We start from the raw sequence: 22961 nt of genomic DNA on the forward strand, positions 1-22961 counted from the left end.
TTTGTTGATAAAACTGAGTTTAGGCTCATAGATGTATTTGAAGGTGATGTGGAAAAGATTAAAAAAGAAGCAGGATGCTCATTGAAAGGTGGCTTGTTGGGGTGCTGAAATGAAGAAGATTTTCGAAGATCAGAGAGAAAATTCTGGTGAGTCAACTACAAAGGTACTAAGGAGAGACCCCAAGGGTGAGTTCAGTATTATGGAAGTTCCTTGAATTGAGAAGAATGTCAGAGATTCTAATGAGATTAGAAAAGGTAAGGTGGTGAAGAATTAGGAGGATTTTTCAGATTTGGAATGTGATGATAATAGCGAATTTGATTGTGTTGAGGAGTTGTTGGATGAGATTCAGGAACAATATGGGTATGTTTTTGACCCTTGCATTGAGTTAGGGGATTTATCTTATGTTCACCCATCCCCGTTGAAAGGTTTGGCGAGTGTTCCTATTTTTGATAATGATGGTTGGCGAATTAGTTTCAGCATAGGAATGGAATTTGCCCCACACCATTGGAGGAGAGTTCGAAGGAGGAGAAAGAAGCTCAAATTCTTATGGATGAAATGGATTTAAAGCTAAGTGATATTGGTGGAAATGTAATGCCTTTGGACGGTGGCAAAAGTGGAAAGGTGAAGGGTCAAAAGGAATTGGTGAATTTGAAAATTTCAGTAAATTATAATAGAAAGGGTTTGAAAAGGAGGTTTCTTGGTTATTTTCATTTAGTTCTTTGTTTTTGGGATCTAGTGTTTTTTATTTTGTGTTTTCCTTCTTTTTTGTTTGGTGGACTCCTTGTCCCCGCACATTGTATCTTATATTCTTTCTATCTAATATACTTTTTTTTTGTTATAAAAAAAGGTTACATTTCATAGTCGTATTTCTACTTATCCTAAAGCCTCTAGATTCAAAATTTGTTCCCTGCAACTCTAACTTATATTTTGCTCCACTCCTACTTTCATCAATTAGAACAATATCATCTACAAACAACATACACCATGGGATCTCGTTTTAGATATTTTTATATCTTTAAAATGAAAAGATAAGGGCTTGAAGAACCTTCATGTATCCCTATTGTGATTGGAAATTCTCTAGACTGTCCTCCTTCAGTGCTAATGTTAGTCGTTACTTTATCATACGTATCCTTAATGATATTAGTAAATCTGCTACATACTCCATTCTTTTCTAAAACCCACAAAAGGACTTCCATAGGTTCTAACATAGGCTTTCTCTAGGTCAATTAAAACCATATGCAAGTCTCTCTTTTTTTCCCTAAACTTTTCCATTAACTTTCTTTGAAGATGAATAACCTTTTTTGTTGGCCTCCCAAGCATAAAACCAAATTGATTCTTTGAGATCCTTGTTTCTAATCTTATTCTTTGGTCAATTACCTATTCCCATAGTTCCATCGTATGACTCATAAATTTGATTCCACGGTAGTTATTACAATTTTGAATATCATCTTTGTTTTTGTATAAAGGTATTAACATGCTTTTCCTCCATTCCTCCAACATTCTCTTGGTTTTTATAATAATGTTGAATAGATTTGTTAACCATATACTTCCAATATCTATTAAACATTTCCAAACCTCAATTGGGATGTTATCCTGCCCTACAAATTTCCCACTGTTCATCTTTTTTAATGCCATCTTTACTTCACTGATTCTAATTTTTTGGATAAATCTTTTATTTTAATTTTTTCCTCATTTGTCAATTCTTCGTTCAAATTTTCAATGTTGTTTTCATTGAACAACTTATTTAAGTATCATCTCCACGTCTCTTTTTTTATCTTTTTGCTTTACTAGGACATTATCATTCTCATTTAATTATGCATTCGACATTACCTAAATCTTTGCACTTTCTTTCTTTAGCTCTAGCAAGTTTATATATGTCCATTTCTCCTTCTTTTTGTATCTAGCCTAGTATATAAATTACCACAAGCTCTAATGATCTTTTTTTCACTAGATTCTTATACAATGTTGCCATGTGTAGCTTCACTAATGATTTTTTTTACATCTTTTCTTGCCTCTTTATACTTTTAAGGTTTTTTGCGTTTCTACAATTTTGCCATGTTTTTTAGTCTTTATGGCTTTTTGGATATCTTGTTTTCCACCATCAACTTTCTCTACTGTCTAAGAATCTTCCTCTAGATTTGCTGAAAATCTCTTTTGCTATCGTTTTAATAGAGTTAGCCATCCTATTTCACTAACGTTTCGCATATCCCTTTTCCCCTATTGTCCAATACCCCTCTTTGATGATTTTATCTTTAAATTTTACTATATTTTATATTTAAATCTTTTTTCTCTTCCAGTTTCTAGTACGTAGATGTGATACTAGAAATCTATGTTGTGTAGTCAAGCTTTCACTTGTAATAACTTTATAGTCCTTACAAGATAAACAATATCCTCTCCTAGTTAATAAAAAATCTGTTTGACTTGTATTTTGTCCAGCACAACATCTGAAATTTGCTTGTCTTTAATGGAAGCAGATTGAGTCCTTCTTATTGTCTACCCCAAAACCTCCTGCAGCCTCACTTTAGAATTAGATATATTCTTGTATAGGCTAGCGACACGGCTTATGTGCCAGAAATCGCTTGCTCTCATAGATATCTCTTTATTTGGGTTAAGGGTAGGGAAGGTATGCACCCTATTACCCACAATCCGATTTCTATGAAATTCTTTAAAAGATTAGGTACAAAAGAAGGGGAAAGAGATATATTTAAACTTGCTAAAGCTAAAGAAAGGAAGAGCAAGGACTTAGAAAGTGTAAAATGTATAAAAAGTGAGGATGATATTGTCTTGGTTAAGGAAGAAGACATTAGAGAAAATGGTGAAGTTATTTTATTAAGTTGTTTAATGAAAACCAAATAGAAGACTTAAACTTAGAATTGTCAAATGAGAAAAAGACTAATAGTATTAAATTTATTCGCAAAATTAGAGTTAAAGAAGTTAAGTTTGCACTAAAAAAGATGAAAAATGGGAAAGTTGTGGGACCAGATAACATCCCAATTGAAGTTTGGAAATGCTTAGGTGATAACTGAATTATATGGTTAACTAATTTATTTAATACCATTGTAAAGACTAAGAAAATGCCAGATGAATGGAGGAAAAACACTTTAATACCTATATACAAAAATAAAGGAGATATTCAAAATTGTAATAACTATCGTGGAATTAAACTTATGAATCATACGATGAAACTATGGGAAAGGGTAGTTGAACAAAGATTAAGGTTAGAAATGAAGATCTCAAAAAATCAATTTGGTTTTATGCCTGGGACATCTACCGTAGAAGCTATTTATCTTTTAAGAAGATTAATGGAAAAGTTTAGGGAAAAGAAGAGGGACTTGCATATGATATTTATTGACCTTGAGAAAGCATATGATAGGTTACCTATAGGTTTTAGGGAAAAAGGGTGTATGTAGCACGTATACCGATGTCATTAAGGATATGTGCGATGGAGTAATGACTAGTGTAAGGACTATAGATGGAGAAATTAGAGAACTTCTAATCACCGTGGGTGTATATCAAGGATTTGCTTTGAATCCTTATCTTTTTGCTTTAGTGATGGACCAATTGACTAAGAGTATTCAAAAGGAGGTTCCATGGTGTATGTTGTTTGCAGATGATATTGTATTAATTGACGAAACTAGGGACGGAGTAGAGGCTGAGTTAGAATTATGGAGAGAAGATTTGGAATCTAAAGGCTTTAGGATAAGTAGAAATAAGACAAAATATATGAAGTGTAATTTTAGTAATGATAGGAGGAATATTGGAGACAAAGTTAAACTCGATGATGAGGAAATAAATAGCACTTGTAGATTTCGATACCTTGGATCTATTATGCAAGCTGAGGGAGAAATTGAAGATGATGTAATGCATAGAGTTAAAGCAGGTTGGGTAAAATGAAGAAGTGCTTCAAGTGTGTTCTGTGATCGTAGAATACCCTTAAAACTGAAAGGGAAGTTTTATAGGACAGCTATAAGACTAGCTATGCTATATGGATCGGAATGTTGAGTGACGAAGAAACATAATATCCAAGAAGTAAAAGTTGCCGAGATGAGAATGCTTAGATGGATGAATGGTATAACATTGAAAGACAAATTAAGGAATGAACATATTCGTGGTAAGTTAGGTGTAGCTCTAATAGAAGATAAGATAAGGGAGGGACAACTCAGATGGTATGGACACTTGCAACATAGGCCACCTAGTGCAGTTGTGAGGAAGAGTGACTTAGTTACTATGGGGGGTAGTGGAAGGGGTAGGGGTAGACTTAAAATAACTTGGTAGGAGATAGTGAGTAATGATTTAATATCCTTGAATCCATCAAAAGAATTGGTTCATGATCGCATAAATTGGCGGAAAAAAATTCATATAGCCGACCCCACCTAGTGGGACTAAGGCTTGGTTTTGTTGTTGTTGTTGTCTTTAAAAGACCTCATGATGTCCTCATGCAAGATCTCCTAACTCTCCTGATAGAAGACCATCGTGAATCTATTTGGGATGGGGGCTTTCTCCCTATGCATCTTCATCACTATTTTCCCTATTTCTTCTACTTCAAAATGTCTCTCAAGCCAATAATCAGAGCTTGCCTCCATTGGACGCTAATCGGGCCTTCCAATATCAACGTACTTGGGTAATCTTTGGTAAATAGATGCTTGTAGAATTTCACAATCTCCTCTCCGGTCTAAGTATGATCCCTAGCCACATGTTTGGATCTATTCCAACTCCTTATTGACATTCTTCCTCCTACCGCTAGCAATTCTATGAGAAACAAGAATTTCAGTCCCCTTTAACTGACTTCACCCTCGATTGCTAATGCCAACTCATATCCTTCCTTAGTAACATCATCTCCAAGTCATTGCAAAGACTAGTCCTTCTGGTCATATCCTCCTCATCTAACGAACAGCACTCCTCCAACCTATCTAGCGCAACAATTTTAGCAAGGATGTAATTCTTTGCCTCTTTGCCTCTCCAAAACACATCTTTGTTCCATTGTTTCAACTTCATCTTCACAAACTTCAGTTTTTGCATTGGTTTGGACTCCTAGCCTTGAATCTAATACTCACCTCACCAGCCCTTCACACACTCTCTAAATGAGGGGCGTGCTTGCCATTTTCAAACCTAAATGGGGGTCTACCACAACTACATTGGGTGAGAATCTAAGAGCATGGACAGTGGCCTGAGACAGGCCATGTGAGGGACTCTAAACTACTTATGGAAAAGAGTATGTTCACACATTAGTGAACATGAATCTATTGATACGCACATCTTGCTTATGCTATCCATGTGAAATGACTAATGCTGAGAGGAATGTGAGACTGCAGTCATGTTCAAACCTCCTCATACTACTAGTGACCCTATAACTGTCTTGTTTGTCCTTGGAGTTGGAGCTGTGAGTAACATTGAGTTCATCAGCGACCACCACGTCGGACTAAACATGCCAAAGACACTAGATAACTCTTCAAAAATGGTATGTTGCAAGGATGAAGAGTTTGAACATGAAACACTACTAGTAACTTTCGAGATCAAGAAAAACTGATAGAGTAAAGGACCCCACAAGATGCTCCTCAAGAAAAAACCTTCATGCCTCATATCACCATTTGACCCGCTGAAGCACCCAAACAGGGGATAAATGCCCAGTTTCTCGATCAAGGCATCTTTGCCTCCTTACCACTAGCAAAACCTTTGAATTTGGTGAAGAATGACCTCCATAGAAGAAGGGAAAACCAACTGTTCATTAAACACAACAAACAGCTTATTCTGCAAAAACAAAGAAAATGGCTATGGGAAAAAAAGATACGAGTATTGGTTCCAGCACCCCACTACTGTGAAATCAAAGCACATACACATGGAGATGAGCTTCATTATGCTTTCTTTTATTGCAACCAATAATTAGCATTGATTCTATTGGGAACTGCATACCATGTAAAAGCTTTAAATCTCATTTTTCTGTTTGTTGGAAGTGACTTTGTAATTTTTATAATTTTTATAGACTCTAGGAAACTGCTGCTCAGTTCTTTCCTCACTTTTTTCTTATCCTCGTCTCTTGTCTCCTTCTCTTCTTCTCTTCTCCATCTCGAACTTTGCAGCATGGTATCAGAGCATTGATCTCCTTCAAATCTGATTTATCTGAATCAGTTTTGAATCTTTTGATACTGTGTTTTTCGTTTTTTTCTTTATTCTCCCCTAATCAGTCTTCAAATCTGCCCTCTGGGTTAGGTTGTGCAGCTCCTTGGAAGGAAGCAGTGTGTTTTCATGCTGATTTACTGATGTGAAAGTTATACTCTGTTTCTTGTAACTGCTGCTGCTGCTGTTTCTCTGTCAACTTGTTTGTGGTTTGCTGATGATGCTGTTTTGATGATGTAGATTCGTGATTGATTGTTGGCAATCTTGTACTGATTGCTTGCTTGTTTCGGTTGGTGTTTGTGTTCTTCTCTGCATTTGTTTCCATTTGCTGCCAGCCGTAATGTCTGGAGCTGCTGCTGGGTTGTTTATTAAATGCCTGCAGTACTTTTAACTGTAGTAGGGGAAGTTTTGGAGGATGAGGACGAGGACGAGGTTTGGATTTTGGCCACGGCAGTGGTTGTGCAATACAACGAGGAGTTCGCGTGGCAATTCTCGCATTTACATACATTGTGGCAAGGAAAATCATACCATTAATTCTTGTTAGGATCTCCTTGGGAAACCAGCTTGGGCCAATAAGTCTCTTGCAAAGGGCGATTCTACTATTGACACTTCAAATGCTTTTAGCCACTCTACGGGGGAGTTGAGTACATCATCCACTGTGTCCTGAGAGGAGTTTAACAATCTTTTTTGCATGGTTCATCAACTCCAAACTCAGTCTTTTATATCCAGTGCTACCATAGCCCATTCAAGCATAATCAGGCTTCTTACCTTGTCATCCTCCTCACCTTAGGTTATAGATTTTTGTGTCTCCTCCCATATAATAGGTTGTCCTAATTTTTTGAGTCCTTGAACCCCCACTAATTTGAACTCTTAAGGTTACTTTTGCTAATGGTTTGGGTTACACCTATTTTTGACGGTATTCTCTTAACTCCTATTCCTTTTCCATTTGTGTTATATGTGCCTAAATTTCCCGTAAACCTGCTATTAGTTAATCAATTAACTAAGTCTTCTCATTGTGTTATTAAGGATCTACGAACAAAGAAGAGGACAAAGAAGAGGATTGGTGGAGGGCTTTCGGCAAATGGCCTATACTATTTCTATGGTGGTCATGGTTAGTCTTGTTCTTGTTTCGACTTCCTCAATTTCTACTCATGGTGTTTCTCTTGATTAGTGGCATGCTCCTTGGGTCATCTATCCCTTCAAAAACTACAAGAATTTTTTCCTATGTTAAAGTCCATTTCTCGTTGAGTGTTCTGGGTGTCAGTTGGGAAAGCATATTAGGACATCTTTTCCGTCTAGAGTTGAGTCTTGTAGTAAATCATTGTTTTCTCTTATTCATTCAGACATTTGGGCTTTGTGTACAATCAATAATTTAATTGGTCATTAATATTTTGTGTCCTTTGTGGATGATCTCTTATGCATGATCTAGATCTATTCGTTAAAAGATAGGTCTGAAATTTTGAATGGATTTACTCAGTTCTACAAGAAAAAGAAAAAATAGACAAAGGCTAAAGCTCATTTTGAACAAATTCTAGTGCATTATTAGATAAAAATTTTTGAATACCGATGCCTATTGAAGGTTTATGAACGACGGAAAGCAAGCACAAACATCACTACCGCCATGTAGGCATCTCCTTTGCCCATCACTATTTTGACTTATGGTTTTGGAGATCCATCCGAATGTGACTTGGATTTGCCCATTTTTCATCGGAAAGGTACTCGAACATGTGCTCAACAATCTTTAGTTGCTTATCCTATTGCTCATTATGTTTCAGTTCTTCACGTTCCTAGTCCTAAGCATTCTTTTGCCTTGTCTATTTCCTCAGTTTCTATCCCTTCCTCATATGTCGAAGCACTTGCTAACCTTGGGTGGAAGCATGCAATGGATGTAGAAATGGATGTCTTGACCATTCGAGGGACATTGGACTTGGTGGATCTTCCTTTTAGTAAAGAGTTTGTTAGTTGTTGTTGGGTCTACACTGTCAAATATCTTCTTGACGACTCTATTGAATGGCATATGGCTTGGTTGGTTGCCAAGGGGTACAACCAAACGTATGGTATTTATTTTTTGAGACCTTCTCTCTGGTTGCTCGATTAAATTCTGCTCATGTATTGATCTCATTGGTAGTTAATTTTAATTGGCACTTCTATCAACTATTGTGAGTATGCCATTTTTTCCGGGGATTTGCAGGAGGAGGTATATCCGCAACCTCTTGGGTATGTTGCTAAGGGGGAGGATGGTAAAGTATGCAGGGTGCATAAGGCCATATATGGTCTTAAATAGTCTCCTCGAGCTTGGTTTGACAAGTTTAGTGTTGTAGTTGCTGCATTTGGCTTTACCTAGTGCTACTCTGATCATTTGGTTTTTATCTGTAAAGCGGAGATAGGTGTAGTACTGCTAGTAGTTTATGCGGATGATATCATCATCATTGACAGCGAGCATAGTGGGATTGCAGATGTTAAGCAGTGGCTTCAAGAAAAATTTCAAATCAAGGATTTGGATATTTTGCATTACTTTCTTGGTATTGAGATTGTACGACATAGGAAAATGGTTGACTCTATCTCAGCAAAAATATACGTTTGGACTTGCTAAGTGAGACTTGTTTGTTGGGAGCTAAACTAGTTGATACCCCTATGGAGCCCAATGTGAAGTTGTCTATGGTTGTTGGATTGGACTTTGAATACAAATGTCAATATAGGGAGTTGGTTGGCAAGTTGATCTATTTGATTGTCACTAGACTGGACATATCGTTTGCAGTGGGGTGATGGGTCAATTTATGGAAAATTCCAAACAACCATGTTGGGATGCTGTTTGTAGGATATTGTGGTATCTCAAAGGCTCTCCAAGCAAAGGTTAGTATGTGAATTTAATAAAATTTGTGAGATTGTGGGATACTCTGATGTAGATTGAGCTGGATCTATTGATGGTCAAAGGTCTAATATTGGATATTGTGCATTTGTGGGAGTTAATTGTGTTATGGAATAGTAGGAAACAAACTACTGTAGCAATATCTAGTGCTAAAGCGGAATATTGAGCTGTGGCTCCTACTATGAGGAGCTTATGTGGTTGAAGTCTCTTATGTCAGATGGGATTCTTGGTACTGAAGCCAATAGATGTGTTTTGTGATAATCAAGGTGCCATTTATGTTGCCAGCGATCTTGTGTTTCATAAGAGGACAAAGCACGTAGAAGTCGATTGTTTTTTTGTGAGAGATGCTGTGTTGAAGAACGTCACGAGGACTCCCTTTGTGAGATCTGTCGATCAGTTAGGTGATGTTTTTACAAAGTCTTTATTTAAGCTCACCTTGTCCAATGTTTGTTACAAGCTGGGGTTAGGTGATATTTATACACCTCTAGCTTGAGGGGGAGTGTTAAGAAAATATGATATTTTAATAATTAGGTTGTGTTAATGGGGATATTTTTATCCTTAAGATTTTGTTATTATTAAAGATATATGAGGGCACCTGGAGCTGTACGTAGACTCTTGGAAACTGCTGCTCAGTTCTTTTCTCGCTTTTTCTCTTCTTCTCTCTTCCATCTCCTACTTTAAAACACTGTTTAAAATCCGTGCTGTGCTTAAAAATTAATTGAGTAATCTTTCTTCAACCTTTTATTTCATGGTCCTCATTTTCCTACCTCCTGCTGCTGTAATTGCTTGTCTTGTTGGATTGTTCTTTTGCCGGTAGATCCTGAGTGCTTATACATGCCTTACCTGGCTTGCTGGCCTGCCATTTCGTGTCTTGGAGAAGGATTTCTGTTTTAACAGTGTTATTATTTTGCTAGGCAGTAACAGTTCTGTATTATATCATTTCTTGTTTGGTTGCTTGATAATACTTATTTGTGCAGCGGGCTGGTTGGCATGATAAAGAAGCTGAGTGGCATAACAAAGAAGCTGCTTTGTGCCAGAAAGTATGCCAACTTACGGAGGTATGCTTGATTCCAACTTACGGAGGTATGCTTGATTGTGATTTATATTTGCATTATCTTTGTGGTGAGTTATTATTATTATTATTATACTTCATTTAATATTATTATTTATTATTATTTTGTAAAAGGAGGGCGGGCCTTGGATCAACAGTAAGGTTGCTCCTTTGTGACCAGTTGGTCATGGGTTTGAGCCCAAAGAAACAGCCTGTTTGCATAAAAGTAGGGGTAAGGCTGCGTACACTGTGGTGATGCTCCTCCTACGCAGGCAAAGCGGGGAGTCTTATGGCCTAGGGACTCACTTTTTTATTTTATGAAAGAAGAATTTTATTGAAGAGAGGAAGAGGAAAAATAAAAATTTACAAGAACAAGATGATAGGATATCCAACTACTCAGCAAAGATGAACCTAATAAAAAAAAAGGAAAATCTCAGCATACCAATGCTTTCAAATCATGCTGGAAATTTTCCAGCATGATTTTAAGTCAGTAAAACAAACTCCCTTAGAAGATCTAGAAGCATAAGCCGTTTAGGAAGCTAGAAAATCAATCTTATACCAGCTCAAATACGAAGACAAATATTGGCCCTTAAATATTTAGGCAAACAAAAGTCCCCAATTTTCTTGTACCCTTATTCTCCCCAAAATCTCTAAATGACGTAAGCATAAAAATTTCCAAATAATTTGGGCACTTATTGCTCTCCAAACATAAGAAAGCTTATTATGCAGACTCTAAATTGCAGATAATGCAAGGTAGGATGGGAGTGAGATTCACTACTACAAAGGCACAACTATCAAATATCATAGGGCAACGGCTTAAGGCCTTCTAATCTGCAATGAATTGTTGCAGTTAAATTTGTTGAGGACTGCCAAGCAAACAAAGACTCCAACCTAGGAAGAAACTTTAGCTTTCGAAGCATAATTCATTAAAGGAAAAGAAGTAAGAGAATGGACTTTTGCACTTGTTAGTGAGACGTTTGGTATTTTATGTGTTTATTGTGCACGTATGGCGTATTTTTGTTATAAGGATACTATTAAAATAGGTCTAGTCTGGAGGGAGAACTACACATGATTTTATCAACACATATATTTGTATGATGGGTTTAGAGTCTAATGAGACCAACGCGTTTTCGGGTGGCTAGACAACTTTAGGCTGCCCATTTCTCTGTTATTGGTGAAGCATGGGTAATGCTGTAAAATGTTGATGATTTGTGCTGGTATAGTTTTGGGGTTCTGGGAGAAGCAAAAATGGATGACTTTGCAGAATTGTGCAGTGTATGCTATTCTTTGAGATTTGTGGCTTGAGAGAAATGTGAGAGTTTTTAATGCCAAAAGGAGACAATGGTACTCTTACCATTCTGTTTTTGTTCTTGAAAAGGAGACGTGGTACTTCTGGTGGCTTATGTTGATGGTTTCATTGTCATTGGCAATGACTTTAGTCGGATTGCAGATGTTAAGTGGCTTCAGCAAAATTTTCAAATCAAGGACTTGGGTTCCCTGTTATTTACTTGGTATTGAGATTGAGCAGTTTAAGAATCCTGTAGTTGTGAAAATATACCATGAACTTGCTAAATGGGAATGCTATGTTGACAGGTAAACCAACTAATGTTCTAACGGATTCCAATGTGAAGTTGTCTGGGGATGTTGGATGTGATTTCTGAAAACAATTGCGGGTTCTCCAGTGAAGGCTTGCCAAGACTATCCAGCGACGGCCTGCCTTCGAAATGTTTCATTTTAAGTTTGTCTGGTTTCTTATTGCAGAAAAAGAAAAAAATAGAAGAAAAGGAGTTTTCGTTTAGTTCCGGCCATGCCTTTTTTCATCAAAATTGATAGGAAAGCCCGTTCTATTTTGAATGGTTTTACTCTTCGTGCTCGTTCCGAATTCTGGAAAGATCTGGGGTTAGGGGATCCCATTGCTTATTGCTGGAAAATGAAGTGAAATGGTACAACAGGAGGTCTATGAATTCTGGTCACAAAATTCCGATTTTCCTTGGGTATAAGGGTCAAGAAACCCAGGAGATTCCTTGATCATGCATTTGGTGTTAACTAATTTTGAACATATGATTATTGTCAAGAAATTCTTGGACTCCGGGGGAAGATTTTCACAGAGGATCTGGAGGGGAAGGGTGCTTTGGGCTGGTGGTTCTTCTGCAAATCATTGATTGCGGAAGAAGGTAAAATACAAAAATACTTGCAGCAGACCATAATTTTTTCTTGCAAAAACTGGATCCAGAGATATAAAGAAGGGTGAGGGCAATAGTTTTGCATATAATGGACTCCCTAATGAACAAAGCTACGTGAGATGGTGAAATGTGGAGGTTCTGGTGATCATAGATGGGACAATTCCGGCGATATTAGCTGTGAAATTCAGTAAGGCAAGCCATCAAAATTGGGAAGTGTGAAGTTGGGAGGGAGTGATTCTTGGGCAATATTGAAGCCCAAATCTGATTTGAATTTTAAAAATTATTTCCCCTAAAGGAAATGGACTGAATCATGGGCCGAAGGTCATAAATATTGACAATAACCTATCACAAAGTTTGGGCCAGGAAATCAGCTTGAAGCCTGTCTAATTGACAGGCCCAAGGATGGGTAAATTGGCTGTGACTCACTCTAAAATGAGTAGCGCAAAGGCTATCCCAAGTATAAGAGGTCTGTTGTGTAATAATTAGCCCAAAAGGCTAGATCGTCTCCTCAGGGAATGTAGATTAATTTTAAACTTGCGTTAAATCAACAAGAAGAAAATAATAAAAAAAAACATTTACTGAACACATATCAGATTCATATTTTTAGGTTTTTGAGAGTTTGTAACGAAATTAAAACAACGTGAAACATAAACTACGAACATAACATGCATAAAGTAAATGACAAGAAAAAAAAAATGGTAAATAAACGACGGTAAGTAAACGACAAAAAAATTAAATGAAAAAAAGACTAACTAAATGTTTAAGCAATCACATAACGAATCAAAGTAAGAATTTCATTAATCTGACAAAAACCATTCAATAATAAAATAGGCTTAACCCAACAAGAATTTAAACAAGACTAACTCAATCCAATAATAAATTCCAACAAGATAACATAATCCAACATAATCCAACATTGAAATGGAAATTGCAGGAAATAAAAAAACAAGAAATTTAAATCTAAATCCTAGGAATTGAAATACAAGACATTGAATTAATAAAGCATAAAAGAAACTAAATAAACAAGGAGAAGGGAGAGAGAGAGAGAGAGGGAGGGAGACGGAGGGAGGGAGACGGCCAAATATGTGAGAGAGTGATGCTGTTTTAGGAACATTATGATTAAAGAGTAAGCTGTGAGTGACATCTAGAAGGTGCCGGTTTTTTCTTTCTGCAAGACCATTCTGAGGAGAGGTGTGTGCAGATGACATGTGGTGAATAATGCCTTTTTTGGTAAAATTTTTTTTGAAGTCATTATTGACATATTCTCTACCTTGGTCACTATGAAGTATTCTAATCTTTGTGCCAAAGAGATTTTAGATGATGTTGCAAAAAATAACAAACAGCGAAAAAACCTCAGATTTGTCATGCATTAGATACACCCACATATGTCTAGTGTGCTCATCTATGAATGTTACAAACCAACGATGACCAAAGAAGAAGATATGCGACAAGGTCCCCACACATTTGAATGAATAACTGGAAAAGGAGTAGATGCTTTATTAGTACTTGAAGGATAAGACACTCTGTGATGTTGAGCTAATTCACAAGTAGACAATGAAACTAGGATACATCATAGGGCTTTATTAGGCTAGGAAACATTCTACTAAGAACAAGAAAAAATGGATGACCAAGTCTCATATGCCATAGCCATGCTTCAGGAGGATCACTAGGTTGTTGCATTCCATGAAAACTTGTGGATCGTATCTGCTGTTGGTGCCCATTGTGCATCTTCACTAGGTACAACCCATTTTCTTCCTCACCCAGACCACTCTTTTGCATTGAGGTCATATATCCTGAAGAAAACAACTAGATTCAGAAAAACACACTAAACAGTTAAGTTGCCTACATAACTTTTGAACAGAGATTAGTCAAGGCACATGTAGAACATTAGGTAATGTCAGTTTCCTTCCAAGATGAACTGTTCCTTTTCCTGCGGCTGCAACTACTGATGCTAAACGATAAGCAATTTCAACTTTATGGTTACCAGGGCTAGGTTTATATGAGATAAAAACAAAGCTATTTCCTGTCATATGGTTTGAAGTGCCTGAATCAACAATCCACTTGTTACAGTTATTTGAAATAGTAGAGAGAGCATAGGAAGTTTTACCACCCCCTGTGGAGTTAGTAGTCTCGGCACAGATTTCTAGTAACTTCATTAGTTCTACAAGCTGCTTGTTGGTAAAAGATGACTCGGTCTCCTCCTATTGTTGAGCACCTTCAGCCATATGTGCTTTACTCACTTTTTGACCTTTTATCTCTATTAGCTCTTGGTCTTCCATGTATCTCCCAACAACTGTCAATAGTATGCCTCGATTTATGGCATTGGTCACACCAAAGGTTGTCCTTGTCGCCCCCTTTCTTCCTCTTATTTGGAGGTCTACGATCTCTGTTGACTGCCATAGCCATGGATTCTCCACTCCGATCCTTAGTCATGGCCTTTCTGCTGCTCTCTCCACTTCCTACCATTGAGAAAGCTTCACTAAGGGAAGAAAAAGGAGTTCTACTAATCACCATGGAGCACACATTATCAAATTCGGATGGTAAACAAGCCAAGAATTTATACATCCTACCCTTCTCCATAAGACTAGTAACTCTTAGTGTCACATGAGTATTCTCAAGTTCTAAATTTTGATAATAATCCAATGCCATCCATAATCCCTTTAGAGTAGTGAAATGGGAGTTAACATTGGGATCACCTTGTTTAGTGTTTTGGATATGATTCTCCAACTCATGCATTGAACCATCATTATCTCCACTTGAAAATTACTCTTTCACAGCTGCCCATAGATCATTTGCCTTCTCCATGAATAGGTAATTACGCCCAATGTTTGGCTGCATAGTGTTGATCAGCCAAGCCAACACCTGTGCGTTCTCATCTTCCCATCTCTTTGCTGCAGCTTCATCTTCTTCTGGCTGCTTCTTAGAGCGATGTAGATATCCCAACTTGCTCTTCCCTCTGATGGTCATCTTGACTGATTATGCCCAATTGACCTCATTGGTGGAACTCAGCTTCTCAAACACCATCAGGAGGTTGGATTGATCATGCTGGCTGTTGAATTGCATAGCTGACTTGTGATGTTTATTATCAACAGACACGGTGATTTGTGAGGTTCTGGTTGCAGTTGGGTAGGGACATGCGGCAGCTAGGGTTTTGCTTGAGAAGGGGGTGGCGGCTGAACTTCTTTCTCAGCCTGGGAGGGTGGCAGCTGAACCTCTTGAGGCTTTGTGCTTAAGAAGCTGATGGTGGCTAGGGTTTTCCCAGGGATGGAATGTGCAGCTAGGGTTTTTTAAGGACTGTGAGCCTAGGGTGTTAAGAATCTTAGGCTCTGATACCAAGTAGAAAAAACTAACGCACGACTTTTTGTAATATGTTGTGTATAATGTCATCACATACTGCTGCTTTTATACATAAAGTCAGGTGCCTATAAATAGAAAGAAATCAACTTACACTCTATACAATTAATTCTAGGAAATTATAACTAATAAGGCAAGTCTAATTTAGGACACAATAATTGTGATTCTCGGCACACTCTATATTTAGAGTTGCTGAGAATGGTAGCTTTCCATATGCGGCAGATCTTCAACAGAGACAGTACAAAAGATCCTTTCCTTGCTGGCCTTTTGGGATGTAAGATGGGATCTTTAATCAATTATATTGGGCTTCCTCTTGGAGCCAAATTCAAAGATCAAGGATTGTGGGACCCCACCATTGGAAAATTTGAAAAAAGATTGTTGGGATAGAAACGAAATCTCTTGTCTAAAGGTGGCGAACTCACGCTTATTTGAAGCACTGTAGCAAATCTTCTTGTCTATTTCATATCTCTCTTCCCTCTTCAGGCTTTGGTTGCCAAGAGGCTTTAAGGAATCCATAGGAGGTCCCTTTGGGGTAGTGTGGGAATGGAGTTCAAATTTCACCTTGTTAAATGGGGCATGATCAAATAATCCATTTGCTCAGGAGGTTTGGAGCCCATAATAAGGAAGCTGTAGTCAATCATCACCCTCAAATTTCAGAGGAAGGGATCTTTTGGAACATTTCCTATTTTAGAAATGTGGAAGATTGGGAACTCCACTATCTCATTAATTTTTACAGCCACCTCTACACCTTTCATCACCAAAACATGCCCAATCAGCCAAAGTTAACCATAAGCAAAAACGGGGTTTTATCAGTCAGATCCTTGTACAGGAATCTCTAACCAATGGAAATGAACTGTAGCAATCTCCCTACAAAAGGTAGCTTTTCTTGCTTGGGAGGCAAAACGTGGAAAGATCTTAACCATGGACATATTACAGAAAAGGTGGCCAACTGTCATCATTAGATGTTCCCTTTGCATTGCTGATGCAGAATTAGTTGAGCATATCCTCCTTCATTGTCCCTGGACAAGGAACCTTTGGAATATGGCTCTAACCATGATTGGACAAAGGCAGCTTTCTGCCAGCTCAGTTGGAGGGGAGCTCTGGGCATGGAAAGGGATTCGTGCTACCAAGGAGAAGAGAAGGGCTTTGTCTCTGATCCCTCTTGCTATTTTCTGGAGTGCTTGGAAAGAAAGAAGCAGGAGACTTTTCAAAAACCCTCACACTGCTTCAGACTTGTAAAGAGCAGTAGATTACTGCAGCTTCCAGCTGGCATAGTAGGATTAATATAATTTTAGATTTTTGTGGCATCCTACTAATGAGCTGACTCTGCGTGTTCTGGGTTGGCTTCCTCTTGATGCGCTTCCAATAAATTCCTTTTACTGGTGAAAAAAAAAAAGGCTTACAGACACAAAAAAAATTTACTCTGCCTATGGTATATAAGGCTGTAATAACCGAGGAAATCTCATGCATGTACAATCTTTTTTGATGATGAGGTTGGGAATTCGTGTTGTCAAGCTGAAAAGGATGGGTCTCACGTTATAAAGATATTGCAATTTTTTTCCTTTGGCCTCTAGTTCCATTTTCCAGCATATTTTTTTCTTTTTTATCTTTGTTTTTCCTATCATTTAAAGCAGTTGATTCCTGAAGTTTGTATGCCCAAATTGAACAGATTTGATTTAGATTTTTCTAGGATTCTTTCATTGTAGTTTTGTGGCGTTGCTTGCTTGTAAGACTTTGCATAGCATTAATTCCTAAACACAGTTCAATTTTTCAAGTGCCGACTATAGGGTTATTTTAGCAGGATATGAAGCTTCTCCTCCTGCCAAGAGTTGGGCCCTTTTGGACTGTGAGTGTGGGTTTTCCTTCTGTCTTTGCAACTGCCTTGCTTATTTCCATGCATTTTGCCTTTCCCTTTTATGTTCATGCGTGTTATCTTAAGCTGCCCCCCTCCCAAGAAAAAAGAAAAAAGAATTGGTGCAGCTGTAGCTGCATGTGGCCTGTGTGAGGAAATGCTAATAGGATGCAAGGCTTCACCTCCCTCCAAAGAGTGAGGCTCTTTTGTAGGGTGAGTGTTGGTTTGCCCCAGCCTTGCCATTTCTTGTGTTGTTCCTCATTTCTGTGAATGCTCGAGTATTGCCTAATTTACCTTGGCAAAACAACCAGGACTAATTTAAGTGCTTAGGGGAAAGGGTAGAAACTTTTAAAATCTTGTGGTCTTGCAGCTGAGAATCTGACAGTTCGGATTGACCGACCTTTTCGGATGGAGAGAATGTTTTTTTTTTTTCTATTTCTTTCTTATTATTTGAATGTGTGCCATCATTTCTTTTGCCCCCTGAATCTAAAATTTGGCTGTGTAGAGGACAACCTGTTTGGAGCGTTTATTAGGAGAAGCACAAAGCAGGCCATCTGAATTTTTTAATTCTAGCCAGGGACGAACTGTATCTGGTAATCATTTTTTCTGTAAATATATCTTGGCTTTGTGAATATTGGTGCTTTTATTTCGAATTATCTTTTCTTTGTATTTGAAGTAAAATACTGTTTATGGAAAAGATAAATATCCAATTTAAAAGTAGTTTGAGGAGAAAGGAAATGCAATTAAAAATGCAGGACTGCAACTCCGGACTTATGGGATAGACTAAATCCATGATTCATTGCCAGCTAGCAGGAGGGAAAATTTTTCTCTAAAATGTTATAAACATTCTAGCCTCTCTTTTGTAAGGAACAGTGTAGGAGCATTATTTTCTTCTAGAGATGAATGTTCTATATGGCAGGCTACTACTAAAAATTTAAGCTGGTATTAAATTTTAATTTTTTGAATGTGTCTTGTAGGACACAAGCTTGGCTCAAGTATGTGCACACAAGGATCTCCTTGCAGCTTTGTATTACAGGTGTGGAATTTGTTGGTTTTTAATTGGCAATGGTTTTGTCTTTCATTTAATTTACTTTTCACATGAACCAGAAATATATGATATGAAATCTCATGTTATATAAATTGTTGTGTTGTGCTTGAGATGCAACTGTAAATTTACCGCATTACATTTACCAAAATTTGAAGGTAGTGACGTACAACCTTAGCTTAGTGTTTATAGTCATGGGACAGGGAACAAATTTTGAGCTATGGTTTTTGTTGGGCTATGTAGTTCATTTAATAAGGCTGGTTACATAATTTTTTGGTTTGATAGAGATGCTAAAAAAGGGCATCCTAAGGCAACAAGGCTCCTTGCTTTGCAAGGGTAGGGGGAAGGTCATCACCGTGTACACAGCCTTACCCTTCACAAGGCAACAAGGCTCCTTGCTTTCCAGGGGTAGGGTGAAGGTTGTCACAGTGTATGCAGCCTTACCATGCTTTTATGCAGAGAGGTTGTTTCCTTGGATACGAACCCATGACCAATCAATTACAAGGAGCAACCTTACTATTGATCAAAGGCCCACCTTCTTTAATAGAGATGTTGGTTGAGCTTATTTCTTAATTATGGGTTCGTTGCCATGTGTCACGGTCCAACTATTTTCACACCCTTGTGAAGGGCCGTGCGGCGCTAGCTAAAGCACTCTTGTTTAACTAGCCAGCCTATCGTTTACCAACATTCATCCACAAAGCACTTTTATTAACATTCATTCAGATAGCAGTAGAAACAGTAATCAATTCATGAAAGCCGTGGCAAGCAAGCAGTAAATATTGAAGCAAACGTAATTCATTAACAAATCCTTCGTTGACATGGTGTACTTAGCGAGGGAGGCAAGTAGGCGAAGCACGTTGACAATTGCTAGTGAGTTTTACAATGATTGATGAACACTCACCCTCCCCTAAAGAGTTTTTTATATAATTGTCATTCTGGCACTAGGAAACATCGAAGTGACTGAGGAGTCATACTGCCTTATTTGTCTTACAAAGACTCTACTAGTAGAAAATAACCCTATACTAGTATTTACATGATGGAAACCCATCCCAAGCACACGAGATAAGCGGTCACAGGCAAGCATAATGCCTTGAACAAGCTTAGCTCGTGACATTCTCCCCCACTTATGCGGTCGACGTCCTCGTAGACTTTTGGTAGTAGGTACACTTCAAATTTGTCCACGCACGGTTGAATATCTTCCGCAGAAATCCAGCTGATTTCTTTGTCATCAAGGCATTTCCACTTCACTAGGAACTTCTGTCGCTTCTTCCTTGAGGATGTGAACTTTCTGTCTGCAAGGTTCTCTTCAACGTCATGTCTGTCAGGTTGCACTGTCTTCAACTCTGCTCTATTGGACTGACTTCTGCTCAGGTCATTGGTGTTGGCGTTGAATGGCTTGAGGCAGCTGACATGAAACTGCGGTCTTCTCCCCTTATCTGCCCACTTCTTCATCTGCTCAGAAGCTTTCTCCGGATAGGCTTGGGCAAACTCTACATTCTGTCTCCCTTCACTGGTGAAGATGTACACCTTGGGACTCTTTCGTCTGCACGGTTCGCCCACTGTGTGAGGTAACAGTGGCAGCTGGCCTGTAACAAGCTCAAAAGGGCTCTTGTTGGTTGTTGAGCGCCTTTGGGCGTTGCCACAGAATGGAGCCACATCAAGTAGTTGCATGCCATTCTTTTGGTTGTCATTGACAAAATGACACAAGTACTCATTTAGTAGCTCTCTGAATCTCTTCATCTGTCCGTCTATCTGTTGGTGATAACTCGAAGAGATGTCAAGATGTGACTTGAATATCCTGAAAAACTCTGTCAAGAAGTTGTCAGTGAACATTAAATCTTGGTCACACATAATAACTTGGGGAACACCCCAATGTTTCATAACTGCCACAAGGAACAATTGTGTCGTCTCCTCTGTCGAACAGTACTTTGGTGCGGCCATGAAAGTACCATACTTCTTCCGCTCCCTCTTGTCTTGTTGGCAAGTGAGACGAGTTTTGGTATAATTAACCACATCATCCCGCGTGTGCGGCCAATAATACCTCCCCAATAGTCTTGTCATTGGAGTCATTCTCCGTGAATACCCCTCAATGAACTTCCTGCAGTGTTTAGTAAGGCCAAGAAAGGAACGCAACTCCTTCAATGTTGTGGGGATCTTCCGTTCTTTAATCATCCTTACCTTCTCCATACTCCTCCGGATACGACCTTGTTCAACCACTTGACCAAGGAATTTGTTGCTTCGCCGAGCGAAAGAGAAATTCTCCTTCTTCACATCTAGACTGTTTTCCCCTCAGCCTGTCGAACACCTTCCGTAGATGCTCTTCATGTTTCCTCTGAAACAACACTGATGCTCCCAACGGTGTTTTGGAAGGGCGAACACATCCCGCTTCCAATTCATCAAGTTGTTTCCCCAACTCTACTATCTCTCGAGGCGCAATCTGACATGGCCCTTTAGCAGGTGGTTTCACTCCTGATAATAGCTCGATCTCATGCTCCACAATCCGTCGTGAAGGCAAATTGTGAGGCAGCTTATCTGGAAACACTTCCTTATACTCATCCAACATCGCTTGGATGGTCGTAGGCTCCAGCTCTTGGCCTACTTCTTTGTCTACCACCACCGTGGCTAGACGTGTTTGCTCACCTTGACCCAATCCCTCATTGAGTTGTATGGCTGAAAGGGACTTCCCATCGTCTCCTTTCGTTGCAACGACTTGCACCATGCACAAGTGATCTCCCATCATTCACAGGGAACCAGCCGAAGGCATCAGCATTGCCCTCGCCCCCCTTAGGAACTCCATTCCTAGAATGACTGGAAAGTCATCCAATGGCACTGCTGTGAAATTCGCATGACCTTCCCACTATTCAAGCTTTACAGTCACTTGCTTGGCTACTCCTAGAGTAGGTTGAGCTACAGAGTTAACTGTTTTCATGCGTCCTGTATCCTTCTCTAAGGATAAGTTGAGTCTCCATGCTTCCAATTGCGAAACAAAATTATGAGTAGCCCCCGTATCCACCATAGCATGAGTACTTTTCCCATTTATCCTCAAGTCCACAAACATTAACCCTTTTGCTCGTGTAACTTTCGGTGTTTTTGCCTGCTTTTCCAATGCGTTCACCAGTTGCACTGAACCCACCCTTGGGGCATGATCCTCTTCCCCATCGTCTTCCACTGCCTGCTCTACAATGGAAGCCTGTAAGGCATTAAGTGATGCTTTGTGAGGGCACTCAAAAACTCTATGAGGCCCACTACACAAGTAGCATGAAATTTTACTCTTCCACTTTCCATTGGGTGTGTTGAACCCTTGAGACGACGAAGCTTCCTTTGGGGTTGATGATTTAGAGTCGGCTCTCCCACTCTTGGGTTTGCCATTCTTGAAAGACTTTCCACTGTTTCCCTCTCCACCAAACCGTTTGGACGAAGCGGTATCATCACTAGCGTAGTCAGTCAAGCGTTCTGCAGCCGCTTGTGCAGTTGACAAGTCTTGAACCCTTTGCCTATGAAGTTCAGTTCTTGCCCACGGTTTCATCCCCTCAAGAAAATAGAACAACTTGTCCTTCTCCGACATATCTTGAATATCCAACATTAAATCAGAAAATTGTTTCACATATTTGCTGATCGACCCCGTATGCTTGAGATCTCTCAGTTTTCTCCTTGCATTATACTCAACATTCTTAGGAAAGAATTGAGCCTTGAGTTCTCTCTTCAAGTCTGCCCAATTATCAATTACACAACTTCCATTTTCAATTTCTCTGTACTTGGTACGCCACCACATTTTAGCATCACCAATCAAGTACATGGTCGCAGTATCCACCTTTGCCTGTTCTGAGGCCATCCTCACAACGCGAAAGTACTGCTCCACATCAAACAAGAAGTTCTCTAACTCCTTGGCATCTCGGGCACCCCCATACGTCCTGGGTTCTGACACCTTGGTCTTGCTAACTCTCGGAGTGTTGGAGTTCCCCATAGCAAGAACCATTAGATTCATCTTTGCATCCAGATCTGCCAACCGCGACTGCAAAGTTGCAACTGTGTGGCGAAAGTCCTCTGACAAGTCACTTATCAAACCTGCTTGATGTTTTTGTGATCCCATCACCTCATCAACAAGTTCTCTCATCTGGGCCACCTCCGCGGCCATAGTGTTGGTTGTTGTTTCAACCTGTGCTTCCAGCACGCTGATCCTCTCAGCAGTGTTTGGGGCCATGGTCACTTACCAAAGCTTCCCAAATCCAACAACGAAGACAATCAAATTCACGTCGCAGCTCAACCTTGGGCTCTCACCAAGTGTCACCGACTTGGCTCTGATACCAAATGTCACGGTCTGACTATTTTCACACCCTTGTGAAGGGCCGTGCGGTGCTAGCTAAAACACTCTTCTTTAACTAGCCAGCTTATCGTTTACCAACATTCATCCACAAAGCACTTTCATTAACATTCATTCAGATAGCAGCGGAAACAGTAATCAATTCATGAAAGCCTTGGTAAGCAAGTAGTAA

The 22961-nt window shown here is 39.1% G+C and overlaps 1 protein-coding gene across 5 annotated transcripts in view; it reads left to right on the forward strand.

The window, feature by feature from the left end:
- Positions 1–22961, forward strand: part of LOC131168670 (uncharacterized) — a 159269-nt gene that overhangs the window by 96794 nt on the left and 39514 nt on the right. For all 5 annotated transcript variants that reach the window (XM_058128286.1, XM_058128285.1, XM_058128288.1 and 2 more), the window contains 3 exons: positions 9961–10041; positions 17929–18016; positions 18401–18459. In XM_058128286.1, the coding sequence (XP_057984269.1) occupies positions 9961–10041; positions 17929–18016; positions 18401–18459 (228 nt within the window). The remainder of the gene's footprint in view (positions 1–9960; positions 10042–17928; positions 18017–18400; positions 18460–22961) is intronic.

The sequence above is a fragment of the Malania oleifera genome, chromosome 11, assembly GCF_029873635.1.
Source record: "Malania oleifera isolate guangnan ecotype guangnan chromosome 11, ASM2987363v1, whole genome shotgun sequence".
Taxonomy (NCBI): domain Eukaryota; kingdom Viridiplantae; phylum Streptophyta; class Magnoliopsida; order Santalales; family Ximeniaceae; genus Malania; species Malania oleifera.